Source organism: Apostichopus japonicus, chromosome 16 (assembly GCF_037975245.1).
Source record: "Apostichopus japonicus isolate 1M-3 chromosome 16, ASM3797524v1, whole genome shotgun sequence".
Lineage (NCBI taxonomy): Eukaryota > Metazoa > Echinodermata > Holothuroidea > Aspidochirotida > Stichopodidae > Apostichopus > Apostichopus japonicus.
In genome coordinates this window covers 2,220,835-2,244,664 of record NC_092576.1, presented here as the reverse complement: position 1 = coordinate 2,244,664, position 23,830 = coordinate 2,220,835, and the positions used below count along the sequence as shown (strand labels likewise).

The 23,830-nt window shown below is 36.1% G+C and overlaps 3 protein-coding genes across 4 annotated transcripts in view; 2 read left to right on the top strand and 1 right to left on the bottom strand.

The window, feature by feature from the left end:
- LOC139983661 (very-long-chain 3-oxoacyl-CoA reductase-like) overlaps positions 1–23,830 on the bottom strand; it is a 262,428-nt gene that overhangs the window by 28,767 nt on the left and 209,831 nt on the right. The window lies entirely within an intron of this gene.
- The window catches only part of LOC139983650 (uncharacterized), a 468,492-nt gene that overhangs the window by 443,285 nt on the left and 1,377 nt on the right, over positions 1–23,830 (top strand). The window contains exon 12 of the mRNA XM_071997347.1: positions 23,210–23,235. Coding sequence (XP_071853448.1) covers positions 23,210–23,235 — 26 coding nt within the window. The remainder of the gene's footprint in view (positions 1–23,209; positions 23,236–23,830) is intronic.
- Positions 10,419–23,830, top strand: part of LOC139983668 (uncharacterized) — a 53,556-nt gene continuing 40,144 nt past the window's right edge. The window contains exons 1-2 of the mRNA XM_071997386.1: positions 10,419–10,471; positions 11,061–11,180. The gene's annotated coding sequence lies outside the window, so the exon portion shown is untranslated. The remainder of the gene's footprint in view (positions 10,472–11,060; positions 11,181–23,830) is intronic.

Here is a 23,830-nt window from a genome sequence, read left to right as displayed (position 1 = left end):
AGTGTGAAAACATCGAAAGTAGCGAACATGTTTACGTTGTGCTATACAGAATTGCGCCCTCTGTTACATTAATGTTTGCAGAGCAATCTATGACACTGATGATTCCATGTTGCAGATACTTTTCTTGCGCGAGGTATATTATGTCGTTGTGAGAGGTACGACCCAATGTACGTACGTACGGTATGTACGTCCACTGTTCCAGCAATATCGCTGATATTATAAGCTCATTATTCGCACTTGCATTGTCCTGTTAGGAACGATCTTTCTATAACCAGAAATATCATAATAAGATCATAATAACTCACACATGAACAACACCGCCCGACTGAAGGAATGAATCCAGATATATAAAGGCGTGTAGAATAGACTATGCTCTGCAGTGAAAGGGAGATTTTGTGACATTCACAGCTTGAAGGTGAAAGCAAATATTTGCTTTGACAGCTAAGCATTATATTGCATGATTGTAAATTACGCGTGAGTTTATGATATTTTGCTTCCACAATGCATCATGTTCCAACCTGTCTCCGTCGGTGAGTTCAAAGTACACAGGCATATGTAAAGAGGTATATTATAATTATTGACATGGGCGGCGATTATGGGGGGGCGGGGGGGACATGTCCCCCCATTATTTTAGGTGGGTGGGATAGTATCTAATATCCCCCCAATATTTGGTGTCATAGTTTTTTTTGTGGCTATAAATAGAAAATAATGCGTAAGATTATTTATCCAAATCATATTTGGCGGCTGTTTGGGGGCTGTATGAGCGTTCCGCGCGCGTTTAACATGTTAATGTGCATATCATATAGGCTTTCATCGGTTGTTACATCACATGCCAATAACATACAATCAGTTTCCGTGTTATTACCTATCCCTATTGGTTAGAATGATTGTTTAACCATCGTTTAACCATTGAAAAACACATTGCAGAATTATTATTCTTTCAGTAGGTGCCCGAAAAATTCTCATCATATTGCCCGAATTTTCACAAACATTTTTGGGCGACCGCCCCCCCCCCCCCCGAGCATATTTTTTTTATGATATCGCTAGTAATTTCAAAATAGCAAAACGCTTAGATGCAACTTACAAGGCCTGGGAGGTGCCATTTCCAGCGATCTGGGAGGCATTTTCGGCCAAAGTTTTCTTTTACGCTTCGCGCCAAAACATGGTGACGCTACGCTTAGATAGTTTGCCTACAATCTTCGCCAACTCACTTGGCAAATTCCTGGCTACCCGCCTGTCTAATCGTGTCGCTATAATTACTAAATATCACCAAAAAAAATGTCACAGACAGAAAGTAGATTTTACTTTTTATCGAAATGAATTAACTAGACGGACCGCATCCTTAATGAAATTTAGTTTGCCGATAAAAAAAGGAAAATAGGTATATACATATACACACACACACACACACATATATATATATATATATATATACACAAAATATCACAAAGCGCGTGAACAATTGAAAGTTGCTACAATCCTGCACCCAAGCAATTCCCCCCCCCCCCAATCTTTGAAACAAATCGCCGCCCCTGATTATTGATGTGATATTTATGTATCCCAGTTTGCTGTCTTCGAATTGTGACCTTTCTCAAAACTATTTAAAATCAATTCTGACAATTTAGTTAGAATGCTCCGATAATCGATAAATAATATACCAGTGAGTAGCTATCCACAAATCATTCACATATATATTCATTCTAAATACGCCCGAAACCGTTCCTTAAAAATCCTAATTGCGATCTTGAAATATAATATTGTGTACCATGGCCTGAACATGTGTGTGAAGGTCCAATGTTGGTACACATTACAGTAATTTTTATTCCAGCACGAAACTATGAGTCAAACGGAGGTAATGGGATTCAATTTCTTATTCATCTTTTAAACTTAAAGAAAGAATGTTAATGTTAATTGGGCTCCTCTTGAAATTATGTTGAAGAAGGTTCATTGTTTCGGTTGTACCGCACATACATGTTGTATATTTATGTACTGTACAATATAAGATTTACAACATCTCTTTTCAAGTGAGTGATTTTGATAGCCCTTGTTTTTTGTTCTGCCCTCACGATGGGGATATTAACGCCGCCTACACCCTCCCCCGCCGAGAAGTAAACATGGTCCAGATCGCTGACCCGGTATTTTACAAGGAGTTTTATACGATATAAATAGGATGACAGCCAGTACAGTCTGCTTTCATTTGTAAACTTTTGGCAAATCTACGTTAAGATATCATGACGTAGACAACACAACAGTTATCACTTACACAGGGTTAATGGCGGTACCAATGAACTCGTCGAACTATCAACCCATCAACTGCCGAACGAGACCCTTAGACTCTCCCCTCAATGGAAATACTCTTGTCCAAAAGATACTGTCTAATGCATTTGTACGGCTTGAAACTAAATAATGCTCATTTATGACGTAATCCTTCCCAAATTATGTACTGATGACGAAATACACAGTTAGTTATCAATGGTATATAGGTTCCCTTCATCGGAAAGCAATTAACGCAGTGTATCTGGATAGCATAATGAATTTAAATAAGGCTTAAAGGCTATAAGTCTATAATTCTTATTGGGCAGACCTTTGAGGGTGCTTAACCAATAATTACTGCGATTTATTAATTATATGTCTTCACAGACTGAATATATTCCGCAATCTCACCGAATTCTAAGTTTTAACCATTTAGTGCTTAGGTGGCACCTACATTGTGCCATTAGTGACTTTCCTCCTATAACCAGAAAATACGAGTAAAATCATAATAATCTCATAACGAGGCCAACCATAGTAAGGAATCTTACTATCCCTGTGGTGGAGGTATGTGTAGGTGGAGTAGGCTTTGCTCAATTATTCGATCCGCCCAAATAATTCAAACTTTAGCAAACCGGTGTTCATTACTTGTAGTACGCTGGCTCCTTTCTGTACTGTAGCATTTACTAACCTCGCCAAATTGTAATTTTTATGAACTTATAAAATAGTATTACATTCTTTAACGAAATTTAATAAAGTTATGAAAGTTCTTGAGAAATACACCAACTGTTATTACAAAAAACTTCGACTCGGCTACTACAAATTGTCGCTCTGCAATTCCTCTACAAAAACAACCAAAACACGATGTTTTATTCTCTTGATGTAGTACTTATTTGATCTTACCGTACTTTTGTGTTTCCTTTCTTTCTGAAGGCGACAAATAAACTGCGAATACTGAGCAAATAAAACTGACTGCACTCAAAGCACTCACACCATGACACCCCCCCCCCCCCTTTCACGCTCCGGACAAATTCCCCAATTAAGTCAACGAGACCTACCTCCTCCCCATCCCGAACACACACAACACGTACCCGAGCACATACATGCATAATTATTTATACCATTGTACTCAAGCCACTGTATACACCCCCCTCCCCCGATAGAAACCTCAATTGCCTTCATTACGTCACGTTTACTAAGAATGAATGTCACGGCTACTACAGCACACAGTACGTGTTACTCGCTATACTGTAGTAGACGTGTATAGTAATTGACGCTACGTGTGTTTGTCTATAACTGTTTGTCTATTAATGTGTCTGTTGATCACATTACATACTTTTCTATTGGGTTGTCTATACGATACGATTACCACTAGCGATGCTTTCAAAGCGATTGTATTTATTTTTAGTTTTCTCTGAGTAGCATATGCAGGTAAGTGTACTAAGTAAAACTCGTGTAAGCTGTTGTCAGGCCTATGGATTAAATATAATAGGAATTTGTATCACCGCGTTGTGAGGTAATTGTCGATTTTGCTGTTTTAGTGTCTAACTTTGTACACCTACGGCAACCGCTTAAACGTTACGTTTGGTTGTAATGTAAGTCTAAACCAGGGCCTACACAGACTCAGACTGAGCACTGTGCGTATATGCTCACATCGTGTACGTATTAACACTAGTAACAGGAGAAACTGCCTACACGTAGAAATGAATTGAACCATACTTAGATTAATTATAGCGAAATATATGATAGTGATTTAATACCATTTATATGAACACATTTTTAACTTTAAATTCATTGTAGCCTACGAAGGTATTAGGTTTATTTAATTCTTATTTATTCTGGAATAATTCATACGGCATTTACCTTGTGGTGTGAACTTTTAGGGTCAGCGTTATGTCAAGTTGCTTTATCAATTGCCAATATTTTGTAATTGCCCGCCGGCCTAGTGTGAATAAGTTCATTTTCGAAGGAACCAAGATTAACATCAGTTAGGTGCGCCTAATTCACTAATTATGCTTGGCATATCCTTTACTAAAGTTGGATACCAAGTTAAGCCACCAATTGCACACATGGTACCATGCTGCCAACGATTGGTACCATGCTGGTACCATGGTGCCAACGATTGCAGTTGTCGGGTTTTCTTCGTCCTTTACTGATGACCCTTTGCCTGTTCTACTTCAACAAAATCGTTGGTTGGAAGAATATTTTGAAATCAATACTCTTGGAGATCATATTACTCATCTTGTTTCAAAGCCGTTGAGAAATGATGAAACCGTCTTTCAAGCCATATTCAATGTGTCCCCATCACTTCGTGACTTCATGAAAACACATGGTGATCGTATCATCTTGGGTATGAACTCCTGCAAAATTTATGATAGATTCCATGTCAAGCGATGTAGCATATGTCAACTGTTTGGGCACTATCATAAAGAATGCTCTAAAAAACCACCCCTTCTTGTGCCATCTGTGCAAATGACCACGAAACCAGGCTATGCAAAATCTCCTTTGACGAGACAGATAAACATTCGTGCATTAATTGCAAACGTGGCAACTCTGGAACTCGCGCAAATCACATGGCATCATCTATAACCTGTCCTCAGTACGTCGATGCGCAGAACAAAGTTAAACGACTGATTGCTCGTTTAAACTAGACATTAGTTTCCAGGACGGCAATACTAAGACTTGTCGGCAATCACAAAGGAAATTTATATTGGAGACTCAGTTTCTCAGTTGTTTACCATTGTCTCTAAACACCTTCCTAACGCACATAGTTATGCTGATGATACACAATTATATTTATCTTTCAATGCTGGTTCTCTGTTATCTGAGGAACGGGCTGTTCTGGCAATGCAATCACTTATATTCGAAATAAGACATTGGATGATCAGTAATAGGCTAATGATCAATGATTCTAAGACTGAGTTTCTTTTAATTGGGACTCGCCAACAAGTTGCTAAGACTCGGGTTCAGTTGATAAAAGTAGGTAACGTGGATATTAAGCCATGTGATAGTGCAAAAAATCTTGGGGTTTATCTTGACAGCAACATGTCAATGGACATTCATATTGGAAAAGTTTGCTCAAGGGCATACCATGGACTCTATAATATTCGTCAGATCAGAAAATTCCTGGATGAGGACTGTACTAAAACTCTTATTAATGCTTTTGTAATTAGTCACATCGACTACTGTAATGCACTCTTGATTGGTTTACCTGATTATAAGCTTCGTAGAGTTCAAATGGTACTTAATGGAGCGGCTCGTTTGATTTACGCTCTTCCTAAGTTTTGTCATATTACTTTTACTTTACAATCTCTTCATTGGTTACCTGTACCGCAAAGCATTGAATTTAAACTAATCTTGCAAGTATTTAAATGTTTAAAAGGTCTTGCACCTAAGTATTTATGTGATATGATCTCGGTGAAGTCTAGTTGTTACTCTTTGCGCTCACATTCTCGAATCACACTGCATGTTCCTTGTATCAATCATAATACATTAGGCAATAGGGCTTTTGCCTACAAAGGACCTCGGTTGTGGAATTCACTTCCGGTGGAATTGATGCGTATCGACTCCTTGACCCTAGATGCTTTCAAGATAAAGTTAAAAACATATCTGTTTAAGCTTGCTTATTCTGATTGACCCGACTGGTTGGCTTTTTCCTTGTTAAGCGCTTTTGAATGTTTTGTACAAAATTAGCGCTATATAAATGCATTTATTATTATGATAAGAATTAAGATGCAGCCCGTTTCTCTCTAGCTAGGCTAGCCTTGTTTAGGCCTAGTTCGAAAGTCGCATTAGTCCTCACTGATTTTTCATGGAATATTTGAACATCATTAGAAGTTTAAACAGTCTTGACCTTATCTATGCTACTCATCAATTAACTTGGGGTTATGATTGATAGAAATATGATTTTAATAATCTAGGCTACATAAAGTCGCGCGTTTAATTAGTGATTCACACGAACACACTTCGGTGAGAGATGACACAATTTAGCAACGTTACTTAATACTAGCCTAGTGTACGTTTTGTTTAGCAGGCTTTGAAACTATATAATATACCCTACCAAGTTATGTGGCTTCATCATAAGTTAATCATTAAAATTCTGCACAAATGTTATTGTTTGCATAAAAAACAAAAGCCTAAGTTAGAAATTTTTTACAAAAATAACAACAGTGCAGTGAAGACCAACTCGTTACTATACACTAAGCTAGACATATAGGCAGAGTGTACACGTGTGATGTATTTTCGGGAGATTCTATTGTGGCGGGCTGTTAACGTGAGAATTGTGGGTGAGCGTCGGCTGCTTTTGACTGCACCGCCTTGTTCTACAATTTCACTCTGGTGAAGGAGAAAGTAACATGCACTAGCCTAAATATGGCTTAATTAAACAGCTTTGTTGAGCAGGTCGGCCTACAATACTACTAGTACTAGCCTAGTACTAGAGTATATATGTAAACTTGCGAGTAGTAATTTAAAAACCATATCGATTCATCTTTAATTGAATCTTAAAGCTAAATCGAGTCTGAGAGTAGCCTAGTACATAATAATATTTAATGGGCTACTAGCCTAGGCCTAGTACTTGTACTAACATACATGGCAGATGCTGTTATATTAGGCCTTTGTCTACACTTATGTACAGGACAATGATAAACTGGTCAAGTTGTGCTTTAATCTAAACATACAGCTGTGATTTGTAAAACTGTAGTTCGGGTTGTTTGGAGCATATTCTGATACACCAGTGGTTAAATGAAAGATGAATGTATAACACCTGGAAATGCTTCTCAAAGTAAGGTGATAATTAGTACATTTTCCCATAAGTCTATTTATATGGCTGGAGAATTTATGGCATACAGCAAAAGCGTCACATGGATGTATTTTGCAATTGATTTTTTTTCTTGATAAATTTTGCAAGATAAATTTTGCATGTAAAAAGCAACCAAATGGTTCCAGTCACATATTGATTTCTTATCTATAGCCTAGGTTCAGGTTTATCCAATTACGTTTTAATATTAGGCCTACATAACTATGTAACTGGTGACATAGAGTAATAACACTCGAACATAGCCTAGTGATGCTCTATTTATTGCGCATTGTTGTCTTTATAGGTCAGTACTACATTTTGCTCTTAACAGTTAATATTGCAACTTTATTGCTTTATTATGATAGTGTGCAGGGATAACTTGTGCAAAATATATATATTTTTTTGAATACAAAGATATTCGGAACAGAATAAATGGTAGGATTTACATTATAGACACCAATTGTACGTTACACTGTAAGTGAAGCTATTAAATATAATATAAAAACGAAGGGGTTGAAAGTTAAATTGAGCGATCATAATAATCCTGATATTTCTCTCACTGCAGATACCAATATCTGATCTATGGCTCAAGTGGTCCTTCAGTAATGTAGATAAAGGTGATATCGTGCTCCAATCTGGTCTTTGTTTACCAACCCTCTCAACACTGGAGAAGTTATCAGTAAATGCAGCCAGAGCAGAACTTACCGAGGAAGACGTTATTGGACTATTGAACTATGGAGTACAGTCTAAGAGATTCAAAGAGCTTTGGTAAGTAGAAACATATATTATGAAGAATGAAAATTATAGCAATAAATTAAATTAAGTCTAGGCCTTCGTCTAGAACAATTAACATTATGATATGTATGTAAGCATAGGCTACGTCTAGAATAATTTACATTAAGATACTTATGTAGGCTTAAGCCTTTACGTAAACACCACGTAGATCACGAACTATCTGTTAATCATAGTTGTAAAGTTTTAGTACAGAACTATAGGAAAAAATGGCAATTTGACAGAACACATTTAAAACAGTCGACAGAATCATTGTCTACAACGGCTAAATCCTTTTCTTATAAGATTCTTCCTAAATTTCAGTCCCATTAAAAGGTATACATTCCATGATATAATGTCGAAAATAATTACGAATTACAAAATCAGTTTAGTTTTACTCATGACACAGCACAAAAATATCATCAACGATGAAAGGCCGCTATATGTATCGTCGTTGTAACAAATCTAACGAATGAATAATAATTTAGTTAAATTTTATAAAATTGAAGATAAATTTATTATTAAGACCCTTATACTACTTCTAATTTGAGTCGACTTAAGCTGACCTGCTCTTGCTTGAATGAAAGTATTTAGAGTCAGTGATAACAATTCATTAGTGATCGCATCAAGGTTGATGTAGTTCCATTATCGAAAATGATACCCATAAAAATTGACAGAAACTTGTAGATATGTTTCGATGAAAGTTGGCAGATGATATTAACATAACAATAGTAATTAAAATACTTCATCTTCCAAAAATGACAGTCGCGACAGTTTTACGGTAAAATGTGTACAGTTTAAATCTTAGATGAAACAGTTCTGTGAAAGACCCCTTTAATACGGGTAGTGTATTATAACCGAGCCTCGTACCTGTCACGAGTTAGGTATAACACATGTATATATTTAAGTTTGTGGATATAAATGGATGTGTTATCATATGAATACCATTATTATGACCATGAATATATTGGAACAGGGAGATCACTTCAATGTACCACATTTAACATAGGGAACAGAGAGAAGAGCAACAAATTCAACAGAGGTATTTTTTTAAATATGCTCAACCGTCACTGTTACATGCAGGCTACAGTTTTCTTACAGAAATAATATCGTTTTGTCGTTATATCATTATGTATACAATGTGTAAACTGTATGTTAGATAATTTAGATAAAGAATCATTTCAAATAAACACTGAGATGGATACGTGTTGTTCAACATTATCCAGAAAAGACTAAGTAACCTAAAAGAAACAATGATCAATAAGTTTCCAGACGTTCTTTTTATATAAGCGAGAGGAGTCAAAATAATAACTTCATTATTTTCTTGTTTTGCAGGTTTTATGCTGGTAAGCTGCCAGCATCCATCAGTCCTAAGACGATACCGGAAACAGCAAAATCAAGGAATATTAAAGGTATCTAACGGCAGCTCAGAATGGGATTTTTTTTCTTCAAATGAGCGTGAAAAGGAGCTAACTATTTGAGTGTGTGTTGAGTTTTGTTCATGTGTGTTAGAACGGGCGGGGGTGGGTGGGTGGGTGGGGGGAAGTTGCGGCTGTTGGGGGGGGGCGGGCGGAGGGAAGTTGTTCGCAGAAAGTCATTGGAATAAGTGAATTATAACATTTGCATATTTTGTGTTTCAGCACAGCCGTGTAAGTCTTGCATTGTCCGCTAGATAGTGGTTGTGCATAAACCCTTCATACATTAATTCATACATATTATATAGCACGCGTGTATTATATATATATTATATAGCACGCGTAAGCGTAGGACCAATAATGTTTTTGTTACCAGCTTAGCGGACGAGTTTGTCTGTGCCGGTTAAGCTGTAAAATAGGGGGGTTTTGAGCGGACGAGTTGTGGACGAAGTGGACGAGTTTTGGACGAGTTTGGTCAATTTGGACGCGGACGAGTGTTAAAACGGACGAGATACTGTACATACCATACTCTATTGTATTGTGTATGGGTACATGATATGGTTTATAGTGTGCCAATCCTTTGTCGTTTCTTTTATGAACTTTTATTATTTTTTTGAAGTGAAACCTGATTTTTCATCTGTATATTTATGTAGGTGGAAGCATTACCAATAGTATAATGAGGAAACGATCAACAAAAACATGTTTACAAAATTTGACTATTTAAGTGTATACAATGTTTTCTACTTTTCTTTATTTTTAATTCAATTTACACTTTACCGCTATAAGTGTAAGAAAAGAGGATAAGGCACAGTGTGTATGAGTGTGTGTGTGTGTTGGGGGGGGGGGGGGGGGGTGTGAGAGGGTCGTCTTCAAGGAAATACTCTTAGTAAAGATCATTCACAGTATAATCACTAATAACACCAAAGTGACGTAACAAACACATTACTGTCAAAATTGCAAACTATCCTAATTCACTGAAGAAGTCAATAAACCCATCCATAGGTTTAAATTCTGTTTGTTTGGAAAATTAATAAACCAGAAAGAGATCAGAACAGAGAGAGAGATCCTGTCATCAAAAACTTAAATTATTTTGGTATTTCAGCCAGGTAGTTTTATTTAGCTATTGTAGGTAAGCACAAGTAGTCATTTTTTAACGTTGCTTTAATTTCCTTTCTCTGAAGTTCTTTGGCCGGAAGAGACATGTCTACTTAATCTACAGCTTGGTAAATGGAAACAGGTTGGTGATAAGATGGTAAACGTTTGTAAGGATCAACATGGACCGGTTATGTAATTAATATAGCCTATTTAACTGCTAGTGTAACTATCCGTGTACAATACAATACCCCATTGGAGCGGGTGATGATACGAGTCTGACACAGTGTGTGCAGCTTACTTGCAAACATTTTCAAGAATGAAATAAATTGAGAAGTTATAACAATAGCTACTGTTCTCTCTGGGTAATAGTCTGGTAGGAATATGAATGGACTGAAGGTGGGAGGGGGAGGGGCCGGTTGGTATCACTTGATCGCATAAGCTGCTTAGAATATCCTCACGGTAATTGACAGTTTCACTAAATGATGATATTACGTAGAAACAGTTGAATAAATATGAAATAATACATTTTATGAATCACAGTTTAAGGAAGAGGAGAGCAAACAGAAGTCTAAGCTATGTACGAGATGAGAGGATAGAGTGGAGACAGACAAGTACAACTCTAAATATGAAATATAAATATAATTTATAGGACTTCAACCAGAATGTGTCAGTATCTAGAGTAGAAAAAGACAAATTAAACATTGCGTAATTTTGAACATTTCATTTCATAGGCCGAAGACATCCAGACTATTACAGAGCTGTGTTCAAATGCTGTCGTCATCAATAACGAAAGCAGTCAGGAATCACAGAGGTCAACCATAGAACTTCTGAAGAAAGCATCCAGGCATGACGTAAGGATACATTGAAGGGATACGGTGAAGTAGAACATAACACATAACAATTAATGATTTGATTCATTATTCTCCCCAACTATCGGTGATATGATAGTGTGACTAATCACTAACCTTTTTTCGATTTTATTTTTTGTTTGTTTATTTATAAATTTATAAAAAATATGACAACATTTTACCTGGTTCCCACTAAAGCTCTAAGATACTCAACTACTACACCCCGCCCACCCCTCCCTCACACCGCCCCCATCCCCTAAATGTATCTATCACTCTATAGGTCCCGTAGATTAGCTCCAAACTGGCCCCAAATAAACGGAAACAAATATTGCAACCCACAATACACAATTTAACGCCCATGTTTTACCCACAATGAGATTAGCTAAAGTACAGCAATGTACACCTGTAACATCCTTCACTTCCCTCCATCCGCTAATCTTGGAAACAAATGACCACATCTGACCCTCACTAAAACAAAACGTGTCTTTATTTATTGTTTAGTAGTCTATTAATGATATTTATTATTTACTTTTCTTCTAGTCAGTGTTAATCCTGCATTTATAATTCTATATCAGTTTATTCTTATCCTATACTAGAATTATGAACAACTGAACGTGAAACTACCCATACCACTAACAGAATATGTAACCTCCCCCCCCCCCCCCCACCTTCACCCTTTCCCTGAACCATTGTACACCATCATGTTCCCCCTTTGTTCAATAATCTTACAACACTGTGTCTCTTTACAGTAAAGTAATATATTAGTGTAACTGTGCACTTTAACCAAACACACCCCCTTTACACCAATTTGAATATTAAACTGGCCCCACTTTAACCCCCTCTAAACCCAGGACCATTAGTACTTCATTAGTTATAATAAAAATAGTCAACTCATAAACATTATTGTAGACTATTAAACGATATTTATGATATTATGATATAATTATTAATATTTTATTTATTATTTACTTTCCTTCAGATTCCTATATTCCAGGTGAGTCTAATCCGTTCCTTTAACAAGGTTGATGAAGATGATATTACTCTCTACTCTGGTCTCTCTCTACCAATCATAACATCAATAGAGATGATGTACATACAGACAGAGGAAGGGAGAGAAATAAATAAACATGAAGTTAATGGAATATTAAACTATCTACAACACTCTCAAAGATTCAAGCAACTGGTGTAAGTATAAATAATAAATGTGTAAATAATATTAAAAATTAATAACATAACTAATTATTAATGATGAAAATAAGAAAGGAATTATTAATATAGTTATATTTAGTAATGACTGGGGGTTTTATTGATAGGTTTAGAGAATTGTAGAAGTAAAACAAATGAAGGAGAAATTGGATTAAGAAATCGACTTTCAATGAAAAACCAGTCATCAGGTAAGGAATAATATTAAAAGGAGAGTAAAATAGAGACAAAACGAGACAGAAAAACATATTTACAAAATAAAATTAAAATATAAACTTGTATTGCAGTAAGAATGATTAATGTATTTGAAGCGTGAGAGGAGAATAGATTTGTTTCCCTGGTTTATAATAATTCTTAATAAAATTGAATAAGGAATCAAAGAGAGAAATTGACAACAGAAATACAAATACTCTTGGTTTTTTAAATATTTTCTGTATGCGAAGTAAAGCATTATGATACTTATTGTAACGAAAGTAAAGAAAAATAATTATTAATAGATATGAAATTGTCAAACTTATTGATATAGAAATTGAGTAAATAAATAAATCGTTTACCAACTAACTTAAATAAAACAGTCGGTAAAATAAACTTAATAAACACTAGAAAAAAAATAAACACAGAAAAATAAACATTATTCTCAAAGTTTCAAAATAAAACATTCAAGAAAAAAATCTTCATTAAGAAAAGTTAAGTGGTCAAACTTCTTATATAGAAAATTTAGTAAATAAATTGATCAACGAAAATAAATAAATAGATAAATAAATAGATAAATAAATAGATAAATAGATAAATAAATAAATAAATGAATGAATGAATGAATGGATGGATGGATGGATGGATGGATGGATGGATAGATGGATGGATGGATGGATGGATGGATGGATGGATGGATGGATGGATGGATGGATGGATGGATGGATGGATGGATGGATGGATGGATGGATGGATGGATGGATGGATGGATGGATGGATGGATGGATGGATGGATGGATGGATGGATGGATGGATGGATGGATGGATGGATGGATGGATGGATGGATGGATGGATGGATGGATGGATGGATGGATGGATGGATGGATGGATGGATGGATGGATGGATGGATGGATGGATGGATGGATGGATGGATGGATGGATGGATGGATGGATGGATGGATGGATGGATGGATGGATGGATGGATCGATCGATCAATCAATCAATACATAAATAAATACATAAATAAATACATAAATAAATACATAAATAAATACATAAATAACTAATTGAAATTAAACAGTAGGTAAAACAAATTTAGAAAACACCAAACACAAAATATATAAACACAGACAAAATATAAGCATCACCCTAGAAATGTTAGAAACTTGTTTGTTATTGGGGGTTTTAGTAGCCTAATGTTTAGTTTACAAACTTCAGCATCAACAGTGAAATTAATTATTTACCGCAATTAGTTAAGTAGCTGAGTCAATAAATATATTGTTGTTAATAAGAGAATGAGATCTGCCTACAATGTGCATGCCTTAAACAATGTATATCATAGTAAATATCCTTCACCAGGTTCCCCTCCCTCACCCTGTGTCCTTTTGAATACTATTCCTCTAATCATTCAAATGTTCCCATGTGAACTTCCCTTACAATGCTGCAACAACTATATATCGGCCGCACCACCAAGCCCACCTCCGCACTGCTAGCAGACCCTTCTGCTGTGCCTACCAACTGCAAATCACGCCCTGAACCAATGCATAGACTACGCAACTATATATATACCCTCTCTAACATTCCCTCCCGCACCCCTCAAATGTCACTTCTCATATCTTGTTTAATATGTCCCATACGGTATTTCATATCCACGCCCAACGCCTCAAACACCTGTATATTTCCTTAGGCTCAATACATATATATATATATATATATATATATCTGTACAATTAACTATTTCTACTCTTTTCTACTCAGACAGAACACATTTTTTCAATGCTAAAAGTCCATTGCAATTACTGCGCCATTTTCTTCCTAAAGATGTACACTAACCTTTCCTATTACTGACACTTTCAATAGTTTAACATTTCTTTTGTTCATCACCTGTCAATCAAATACTTGAACAATAGAATGAAAAGAAGTTGTGTTCACTAAAGCGGCGCGCGTCCCAATGAAAAGAAGTTGTATTCAATAAATAAAACGCGCGCGCGTGACCTTTATATAACCCCTGGAATCTTGAAACAAACAAGTACCTGGATACGTCTAGACACCTGTCTGGTTTTGAATTGTTGGTAGGCCCTTAAATAAATATTTTCAATGATTTGCACTTTTTTACTGGGAAAAAATAAGTACAATGTTATATAGGAAGTCAAATGTACAGCGCATTGCCCAAGGTAAAATTTCTAATAAGACGTTCAAACGAAAAATAAATAATCAATTATTGGTGTTAAAGTAAGTAAGTACGATAATTGTACTTGAAGAAAGTAGACAAAGAAAAAAAAACAACATTATAAAGTATTCAGAGCTTATTTTGGTAAGGATATTTGTGCTAAATTATATTGTGAAATATGGGTGAGGGTGGGGGATGAGTGCTATAACTACATACAAGTAATAGTTTTAGCTAAAGTTAAGGATTTATCACTTCCTTAGGTAACTCATTTTCAATGGCAGGTTAATGCAGCATATTGGTGTATATGCCTGCAGAACAAGTTGTTAAAAACGCAGATCCCTGTTATAACGTTTTGATATTCGTTGTAGTTACAAGGCAAATTCAAACGACGTTTCCTTATAGCAGTAAGACATATCAATGTACAGGTTATATTGTATTGTATGCTCTTAAAGAGGATTGTTCACAGTAACGGGTGAGGTTGATGGTAGGAGAAATTGAGAAACCATTTTTTTATTTTTTTATAGATAATGGTGAGGCGATCGAAACTTCATTTGCTTTGGGATAAAACAAAATTATTATACTGTGGGGTGAGGGTGTTTACGTCAACCTTTGAATTTCCTCAAAAATATTGAAAATTGATGTTATGGGGAATTGACATTTATAACGGGAAAAATTGTGGACGGAAATATAAAACTGAGTATAAAGAAGAAAAACATTTCTACATTGATCCCGATAGAGGCAATATTCGAGATTTGCTTTTGCAGGCACTATAGTGCAAGTTATGATTGGAAATTTACATAAGATTCCACTGTGGATAAAATGTGTCATGATAAGTACATGTAAGAGGGCAGGATGGGAGTGGGGGGGGGGGGTATTATGTTCCACCTTGCAGAGAAAAAAAAGGATGTTAGAATTCATTTCTTTGTTTTTTCATGATATGTTTTTACTTAATGTAAGTTGATTAACATTGAGATGCATTATATAGTAGCATGTTCTGCTGTTATCCTTAGTATTCTTTTCTCTTTCATATACGCTTGGCATCCAACTATCCAACCATTCCCTGTTGCATTCGAAGATAAGAGACATTGCACCCTATTGCTTAATTATATTAGTAGATTCACAAACACGAATCCTTTTAGGGGAAAGGTGGGGGGGGGGGGGGAGGGTTAGTCCCCAAATTAAATAATGATAGACAGACGTTTACAAAGCACCCTAGTGTACATTATATAAATATCAAACATGTGTGTGCGGTATAACCTTAACAGTAAAATTTCCTCGACATCATTCCAAAAAGTTGCAAGCTATATAACCTTTTGCAAACACCATCCATTATACCAACATTTCTCAAAAGCGTGGGCCACCGCGCCAGCTATGAAGCCTCACCTGGACGAACAGCGTAATATTTCTTCTTCCCCCTTCCATGGGGCAGTGCATAACATGGTTGCACCACTGGATAAGGGTATCGTTGTGTAGTGAAGTTTTTTGAATGTCGATTAGATACACATCATTTCCAGTGGTTAACGGTTAACATCCATTCAGTCTATAATTCATTGCATAAACTTTGGGAGTATTGTCAGTACAATGGTCAGCCATACAATGAGGTTATTCAGACCGAAATAAATGTTAAAGGTAAATGATCGCATTTCAACAACAGGTATCATACCTTCAGCTTTTATTTTAGATGGTCATATTGCTAATCTTTATCCTTTCACCGATATACCGTATGTTGTATAAGTGGCAACTGGTAGTCGATAATTAACGACGTAAGTCCCAACACTGGATGGACAGTGCTTGAATTTTATGTGACGTCACAATTATAACTACAACGAATATCTTCCTTCTGCAGATTTGAATACTGTCTGCTGCCACCTACTATTACATCTTCCTCTCTGGCAAATCTGAAAGCAAGGAATGTCAAAGGTACAGTAAAGGGCTCTTAATTGATGTACTAGTGATATTTATCAGGAAGAGTTGGAATGGAGCAAGGGAGGGATTTGGTGCAATTCTAAGGTTGAAGAGTCCACACAGTGTTAATGTGACATTACTTTTGTGTAGTCCAGCCTGGAGTACCATCAGTACTTCAATATCAATGAACTATAAGGACAGAGAGATTGATTGCTGAATACTTTAAGTGTATTGACTATAGGAATATGTTGTAAAGTACCGTAGGTTTACTTAGCAATGATAAACTGGTTCTATTATTAGGGTTACTGATTGTGATAATTTCTCATTCTAGTTGCAAGTTAGATGGTTGTCGTGAAGGATGTTTACCCTTCTGTTCCTTTTAACCAACTTTCATGTCACTGAAGGCCTTTTTTCATTATCTACGGTATTTCAACTGATGCTAGTTCACTAAATCGGAACTGTTTTTATGAGTTCTTGTCTGCTATACATTAATTTGATGAACTTCCAACATACCATAAGCACATGGAGAATTTTACTGTACACATGTAATGAGTGAGTGGTCATGACGTCATGGTCATATTTAATCATTAATTAAAAACCTCTGGGCGGTTTACCACCTTATATTTAAAACAAAGCAGCAACTGGAACATCATGACAGTAGTTAAAAAGTTCATATTCAGTTCTTCAAAAAGGAAAAAGCAATCAATAATTTTAACCAGCTATAGCCTATGTAAACGATAATATTTTACAGTAGGCACGCATGCAGTTGGATAAAACTTATCTCTATACGTCTATAAATGAAACAAAATCTTTGTTTTTTCGCTTGCTTGTAATTAAGCGGCAAACTTTCTCTGAAACTTTCTTCTGAAATTCTTATGTTAAATTAAAACAATCAGCAGATCAAAGTATTTTTTAAATGTTTTTTATGTATTTCTGGGAAATACGTCTTCAATCTCGCCTTCCTTTAGTGAAATTGTTAGTGTTCGCTTAATAATCAGACTAAATTTTGGGACATTTTCAGCTGAGCACATAGTTTTATATATATACCTACAACATTAACCATGGAGAATAATGACAGGAACATGTTTAGCAAATGACGATGCATGTCGCAATATCAGTACGTATCGCATTCTGATACAAAAGACTGAATGATCTCCAGAGTCTGGTCTGAGGTAACATTTTAAAGTCTCAATGTGTGTTTGCTGATTAATTTCGGAAAACAAACTTCCCGAAGCAGATTCAATGTTTCTTATTCTTAATGCACTCTGAACTGGGGTTTTATGGAGAAAACCTGTTGCAATCGAAAGAATGAAAGAAAACAAATTATTCTCTGTTGCCCTTATTTGGCGCGAACGGTTTACCGTAAAGTCACTGCGACCGCCCATATCAGTATGTTCAGTACACAAATGTAACCTACATATGTACTCGTATTGTCCACTTTTTTTTAACCCAATTTCACGGAGGAAACGTCTGAAAACACCTCTTTATTCCTTGCAATAGAAGGAAATTACATTTTGCAAGCTACATCGGTAACACTGAAAGAAAATAATTTCAAATATGGACCTAACACAGGCGCGTATCCAGGGAGGGTGGCGTTGGGGCGGGCCGCGAATATTTTTTTCCCAAACTGAACTGACACTGAAATTATTTCCTCGATTCTGATTGGTTATCAGCGAGCACGTGATATACTTTAGTTTTCAACATGGATCCTCCATAATCTGTCGATATCAGTATGATCAACACAATCAAATTCAAGATATTCACATTAGCAACTTTGCAGAACTTTTGGTAGGTATATTTGAACGAAAGTATACAGTGAAGCAACTATTCCCAACTACTGCGCCCATTATATGCAGTCCTCGATCGTTTGTTTACTCGCTTGACTCCGCTCTACACAGCACATACATGTAATGTAACCTATTGTACTGTGTATAGTATACAACACAATAAAACACACGTATTTGTAATTGTATACATGTAGCCGATGTACATATGTACCGTGGTGTTTGTGTACATTCGGGGTTGCGATACTTTTAGTTTTATAATCATAAATTCAAAATGCATTCAGTCAATGAATCATGATAGGCCTAGTCGAATATGTAGTGGCCATGAAGACGCGCGAGCGAGTGTGTGTCAGCCAGTGAGTGTACACAAACATGGCATTTCATTGACGATATGTCTGTGTCTTTTGACTTGTTAACTAGTTGTATATAGCTTATAACCTATACGTACGTAACCACATATGTTTACCTGCACAATCAGAAGTTCTTATACATGGTGACATAGTAGGCCTGCATTAACCGTATATACGTATTCGTACTAGTTCGAGATCTCAAAATTCACTAATATAGGCCCTACCGCCCTTACAGTAGCTCTTGATAACTGGAAGCCTCACATTGTATCTACATGTAGGCACACTTAGGCCTACATACTTTAACTTAGCCTGTATATGGCGTGACACGTATTTTTGACATGATGCGGCCCATGATGATTGGTATGATCAACACTAACAGTGTCACATACATTCATTCATAAACGCCGACTACCATTCCGGTATTGATCAGCCAATCAGAATCGAGAAAATAATTTCAGTGTCAGTTCAGTTTGGGAAAAAAATATTCGCGGGCGGGCCCCCTGGGTAAGAAAAAGAGGAGAGAAAAAAAAGAAGAGAGAAGATAAAAGCGAAAATAGAAGGGGGGGGGGGAAAGCGGAGGAGGAGAGGAAGGAAGGAAAAGAAGAGAAGAAAGAGAGAAAAGGGAGAAAGAAGGGAGTAGAAGAAAAACGCCAAGAAACCGGGAAGAGAAAGAGGAACAGTGACATACCGTAACTACAGTGCTGATCCCTATTATATACACAGGGTAGCCAGTGACGGACGCATCACTATTTGAGATTGTTTCCATCTGCATGAAAACGCGCGCCCCACAACCCGCCCCTCTAATCGCTTCCGTAGTACCAAGACCTTAACAAAATCCGGCAACACACCACTTCATCGATAACAAGTGATCGGGTTGTGTATTAGTGACGTCTAGAGGTCGTGCACTGACCTACATGGAGTGTGACCACACTCGATTTTGCAATTTTCCAAGATCAGGCCCCGAAAAATCTCAAGAAATACCAAGGACACTGTTCTGTATCTAGCAATATCTAGCGATATCTATAGGGATGAAATCCCGAAATATTCCCTTAACAGAAGGCAGATAGATTTGATAGATTTGATTTGATTTGATCTTCCAAAATTTTCAACTCAGAGTCAAGAAGAAAATTTGAGTTAACAAAGCAGTTTCAGAAAATGCGTGAAATGGTCTCTTTTTCGATATGACAAAAGGCCCAAAGGGGTAATCTATTTACTAATAATATAAAGCAGCCAGTTGGTTCCTAAGATACCGAATTACACTTTAAATCTTCCTTTGTACCATAATTTTGTTGAAGTTGTTTTGATCATATTTTTTTTCTAGTTTGCACTGGTTTTTATGTCCACATAATTCCATAGTAACTGAAATTTACAAATAACAGACCGTAAAGGTTATAATAACCACCACATTTTTGCCATTTATACCTTCAAATTCAAAACACCAAAATACTTTAAACTGTATGTGCTATGTGTCTCTGATCGACAAAGTATTTGATTATATAGCTGTTGATTATTTACCTATCATTGATAACGGTTTCTATTAATGAATATATTAGGACATATATCAAGTTCGGAAGCACCAGAAGGTAGTATACTTTCCATCTTTCTTGTGTGATGGCATTATATGAGGGTAATTGTAAATATCAAGTATTCTCTTTTTATATGTACATGAGACGGTGGGGAAGGGGTGGGGGAATTCAGGGCCCCAAAGGTAACTACAAATGTCTAGTTCCTCAATTATCCATGGTCAAGTTACAATATTCACTATAGTCTTCTGTTCTATTTATTTTAGTTTTCTGGGATCCTTACGGATTTGATGAACGCAAGTATCTTCTGGATCTTCAGTCTGGTCGTTGGCTTCTGAACAAAGATCCTGATTCATTCTTTCCTGTAAGTAGTGCGTGTGAGTTTTCATCACGCTTAATTGTTTACTTCAGTTAAAAACGAAACTTTGATATAGGCTATTTTGTAGACAGTTTAAAAGAACTGAAATTCTGCCTAAGTTCATCATTTAGTATGCATTGTAACTGTTGCCAACAGTTTGTATTTAACACTAAAGCGTTACAAATATCCAGACGGTGTGCATAATGCAGATAGACATTCCTGTTGCTCTTTATGAGTATTATGATATTGGTTTAAGAATTTTACTTTTTACAGTTTTGAAAGTTTAAAATACTGTATGTTTCACTGTTTCATTTTTTTCCATTTGGATCTATGGTCTTAACAGAAGTTAATAATATTTCTAGGCATTTCCTGCAATAAATCGTCAAGGAAGATCAAATCAAGAGAGTGCAACATATTGTGGTTGAACATGGAAAATTCCTATTTGTCATGACCTATTTCCTACCCCTCCCCTACTTTGAAATCAATACAAAGTTACTACTGAGTGATAATTAAATAGTAAATGGTTACAAGCGCTGCCAGCGTAAAGTGGACTTAAGTACAGAAGAGCTAGCTATTTCCATGTCTTCATTAAAGCTGTTGAACAGAAATGTTCCATGAAAGCCAAGTTATAGACACTAATTTCACTCTTTTCTTCGCATAAAAGCTTCTCAATTCCATTTGAACACAAAAAGAATAACTCAAACATGTTGATAGCAAAGAAATTATAGAACGGATGACCCAAGAACAAAACTAAAGTGACTACTAAATTATAATTTGTTCCTTGATTTTAAACTCCCTAGCTTAAAATGTTACATATATCGACTTTGATATATAAATGTGTATAGTGAGGTAAGGCAAGGCTGCAGTATATAACACAAGAATAGAAATACCCATTGTGCAAAGGGCCGCAACCAGAAGGGGTATGGGGTTGTGACAACCCCCCCCCCCCACCCCGCCCCATTCAGTAATGCATTCGGCAAAACTATGCACCAGTTGGCAAAATGAAGGAAAGAGAAGAAATTAGGAAGGAGAGAAAAAGGAAGAAAAGGAAATAAGGGAGAATAACGAGAGAAAATAAAGGCAGCGGTTTACTAAGCGATCGGTCCGCCCCGGGTACCAGCCAGGGGTTGCCATGTCACCCATGCCACAGCCCCCAAAATATAATAAATAAAAACAAAATATAAATTAATAATTATTTACGGGGATGCTAAGGGTGACCATAGACGAAAGGTTGGAACTTTCAACTATTTTTTGTAAATCATTATGGTGGTATATGCCAATATAAATTATCTACTAAAACTCAATGTTTTATGCAAAGTGCATTACAAATTAAGAATCACTCATTAAAGAATGGGAATTCCTAAACATATCTGCAGTTCACTGATTAGACCACCAGTTTGCATGTAAACCACCGTAGTGACCTTACATAACACAAATATACCCCTTCCCCAGGACAGCATCCCCTGCACGGCGAGATAAAGGAAGGATCATCCCCGAGTGTGAACTATTCTAAGTATACAACTAAAGAGAGGGAGGTAGAGGTAGATGCAAGGAAGGGGGGCAATGTAGGCAGGAGAGGAGATTGGGATGTCTATCTAGACAACTCTATGTAGACAACTCTATATTTCAGTATATGAATTATTGCAGGTTAAAGTTTAGCCCAATTTTAGCACAAAGGTAGTGTAAACCTCAGCATTTCTGTGGGCCTGGACCTCGACTAGGGGACTTTCTAGTTTCAGTGGACAAATGCCCACTGCCCTGCCCCCCCCCCCCCCCTCCGCTGGACTCACGCTTCGTTTATCAACACTTGTCGATATTTTCTTTTCACGTTTCATGCTTTAACAATGCCTTAATGAACATATAATTCATTGTCGATTTTCATATGCTTTAATTACAGATGTTGGAAGTTAAGGATGAAATAACGGATGCTGATTATGCAAATGAGGTAAAGCATTGAATATTCGTCAGATTTGGAAATGTCTGTGTATGTGTTGGGTGTGAATGTGGGAGTGTGTGTAGAGATGAAGAAGGCTTGCAAGTTCTCACCAGTAATCGATAATTATTGAGATGATTGAGTTTGGTTTAAAAATATTAACCTGCACCATTGCTGTTTCGATGTATGTTGGTTGCATTCATACAGATTGAGTGTAATAAAATGAAATAAGTATATTAACGGCATTATTTCTGCATCACTGTCACTAAGCAGCTAAACATTCTATTTGTAAATATTTATTTGAATATTCTGGCGTTCATTAATATCAGGACTACATGTTTTTAAAGAAATCCAGTGCAACTCTGATAATTTATCCTTTCTCATCTAAAAAAAAAAGATATAAGTGAGGCTATATATGCCATGAAAAATTTGCTCCGTAAATGCACCATGAGAGTTAATCATGATATCTCCGTATATCATATTATATACAGCACATCTAGTTTGTTGTCTCCAGTGCTGCATAGTATATCTTACAGTATTAACGAATAATAATACCATAATCGGTATTTTTCAAATATTTCTATATTATTATTTAACTGTTTCACTTATAGGTCGAAGCCTTCCGGGATTTTTACAGGTATATCAACACTCACTATTTTTTGCCCATAAACTAGACGAAACAAACCCTTAATGAAGTGATTTATTACGTGCCCTTGCATTATTATAACGTTTTCTTGAAATAAAATCTAGTGCTGCAAAGTTTATCAAAATCTACGGTCCATACTTTGGAGGAATTTAAGCTTGCAAAAGTTTCAGACTCTAAATGAATCAATTCACTAAGTGTCATGCTATTAGACTATATTATGTCATATAATGAACTTGCGAAAAGCAATTGTTTACTGATGTAAACCATTCAAATTGTAAACAAATAAAATTTGACATAATTCATGTGTAAAAATTCATTTTAAATAATCCTTGTTTGGCATTCCACCAATCAATCATAATTCGTTAACCTATTGCAATTTATCTAAATCTTGAATTATTTAAAATACCGACTAGTGAAAATCTCCATGAACATGGATAGTAAAATACAAACTCTAAGGAATAATTGTTGTCAAATGTACACTGGGGGACAACATAGGAAATAAGTCTGGACACTCTTTTCTGTGTTATCCCAAGACCATGTGTCTTGATTTGTATCTTTATAAAAAAAATCAAATCAAAGTGAGAAA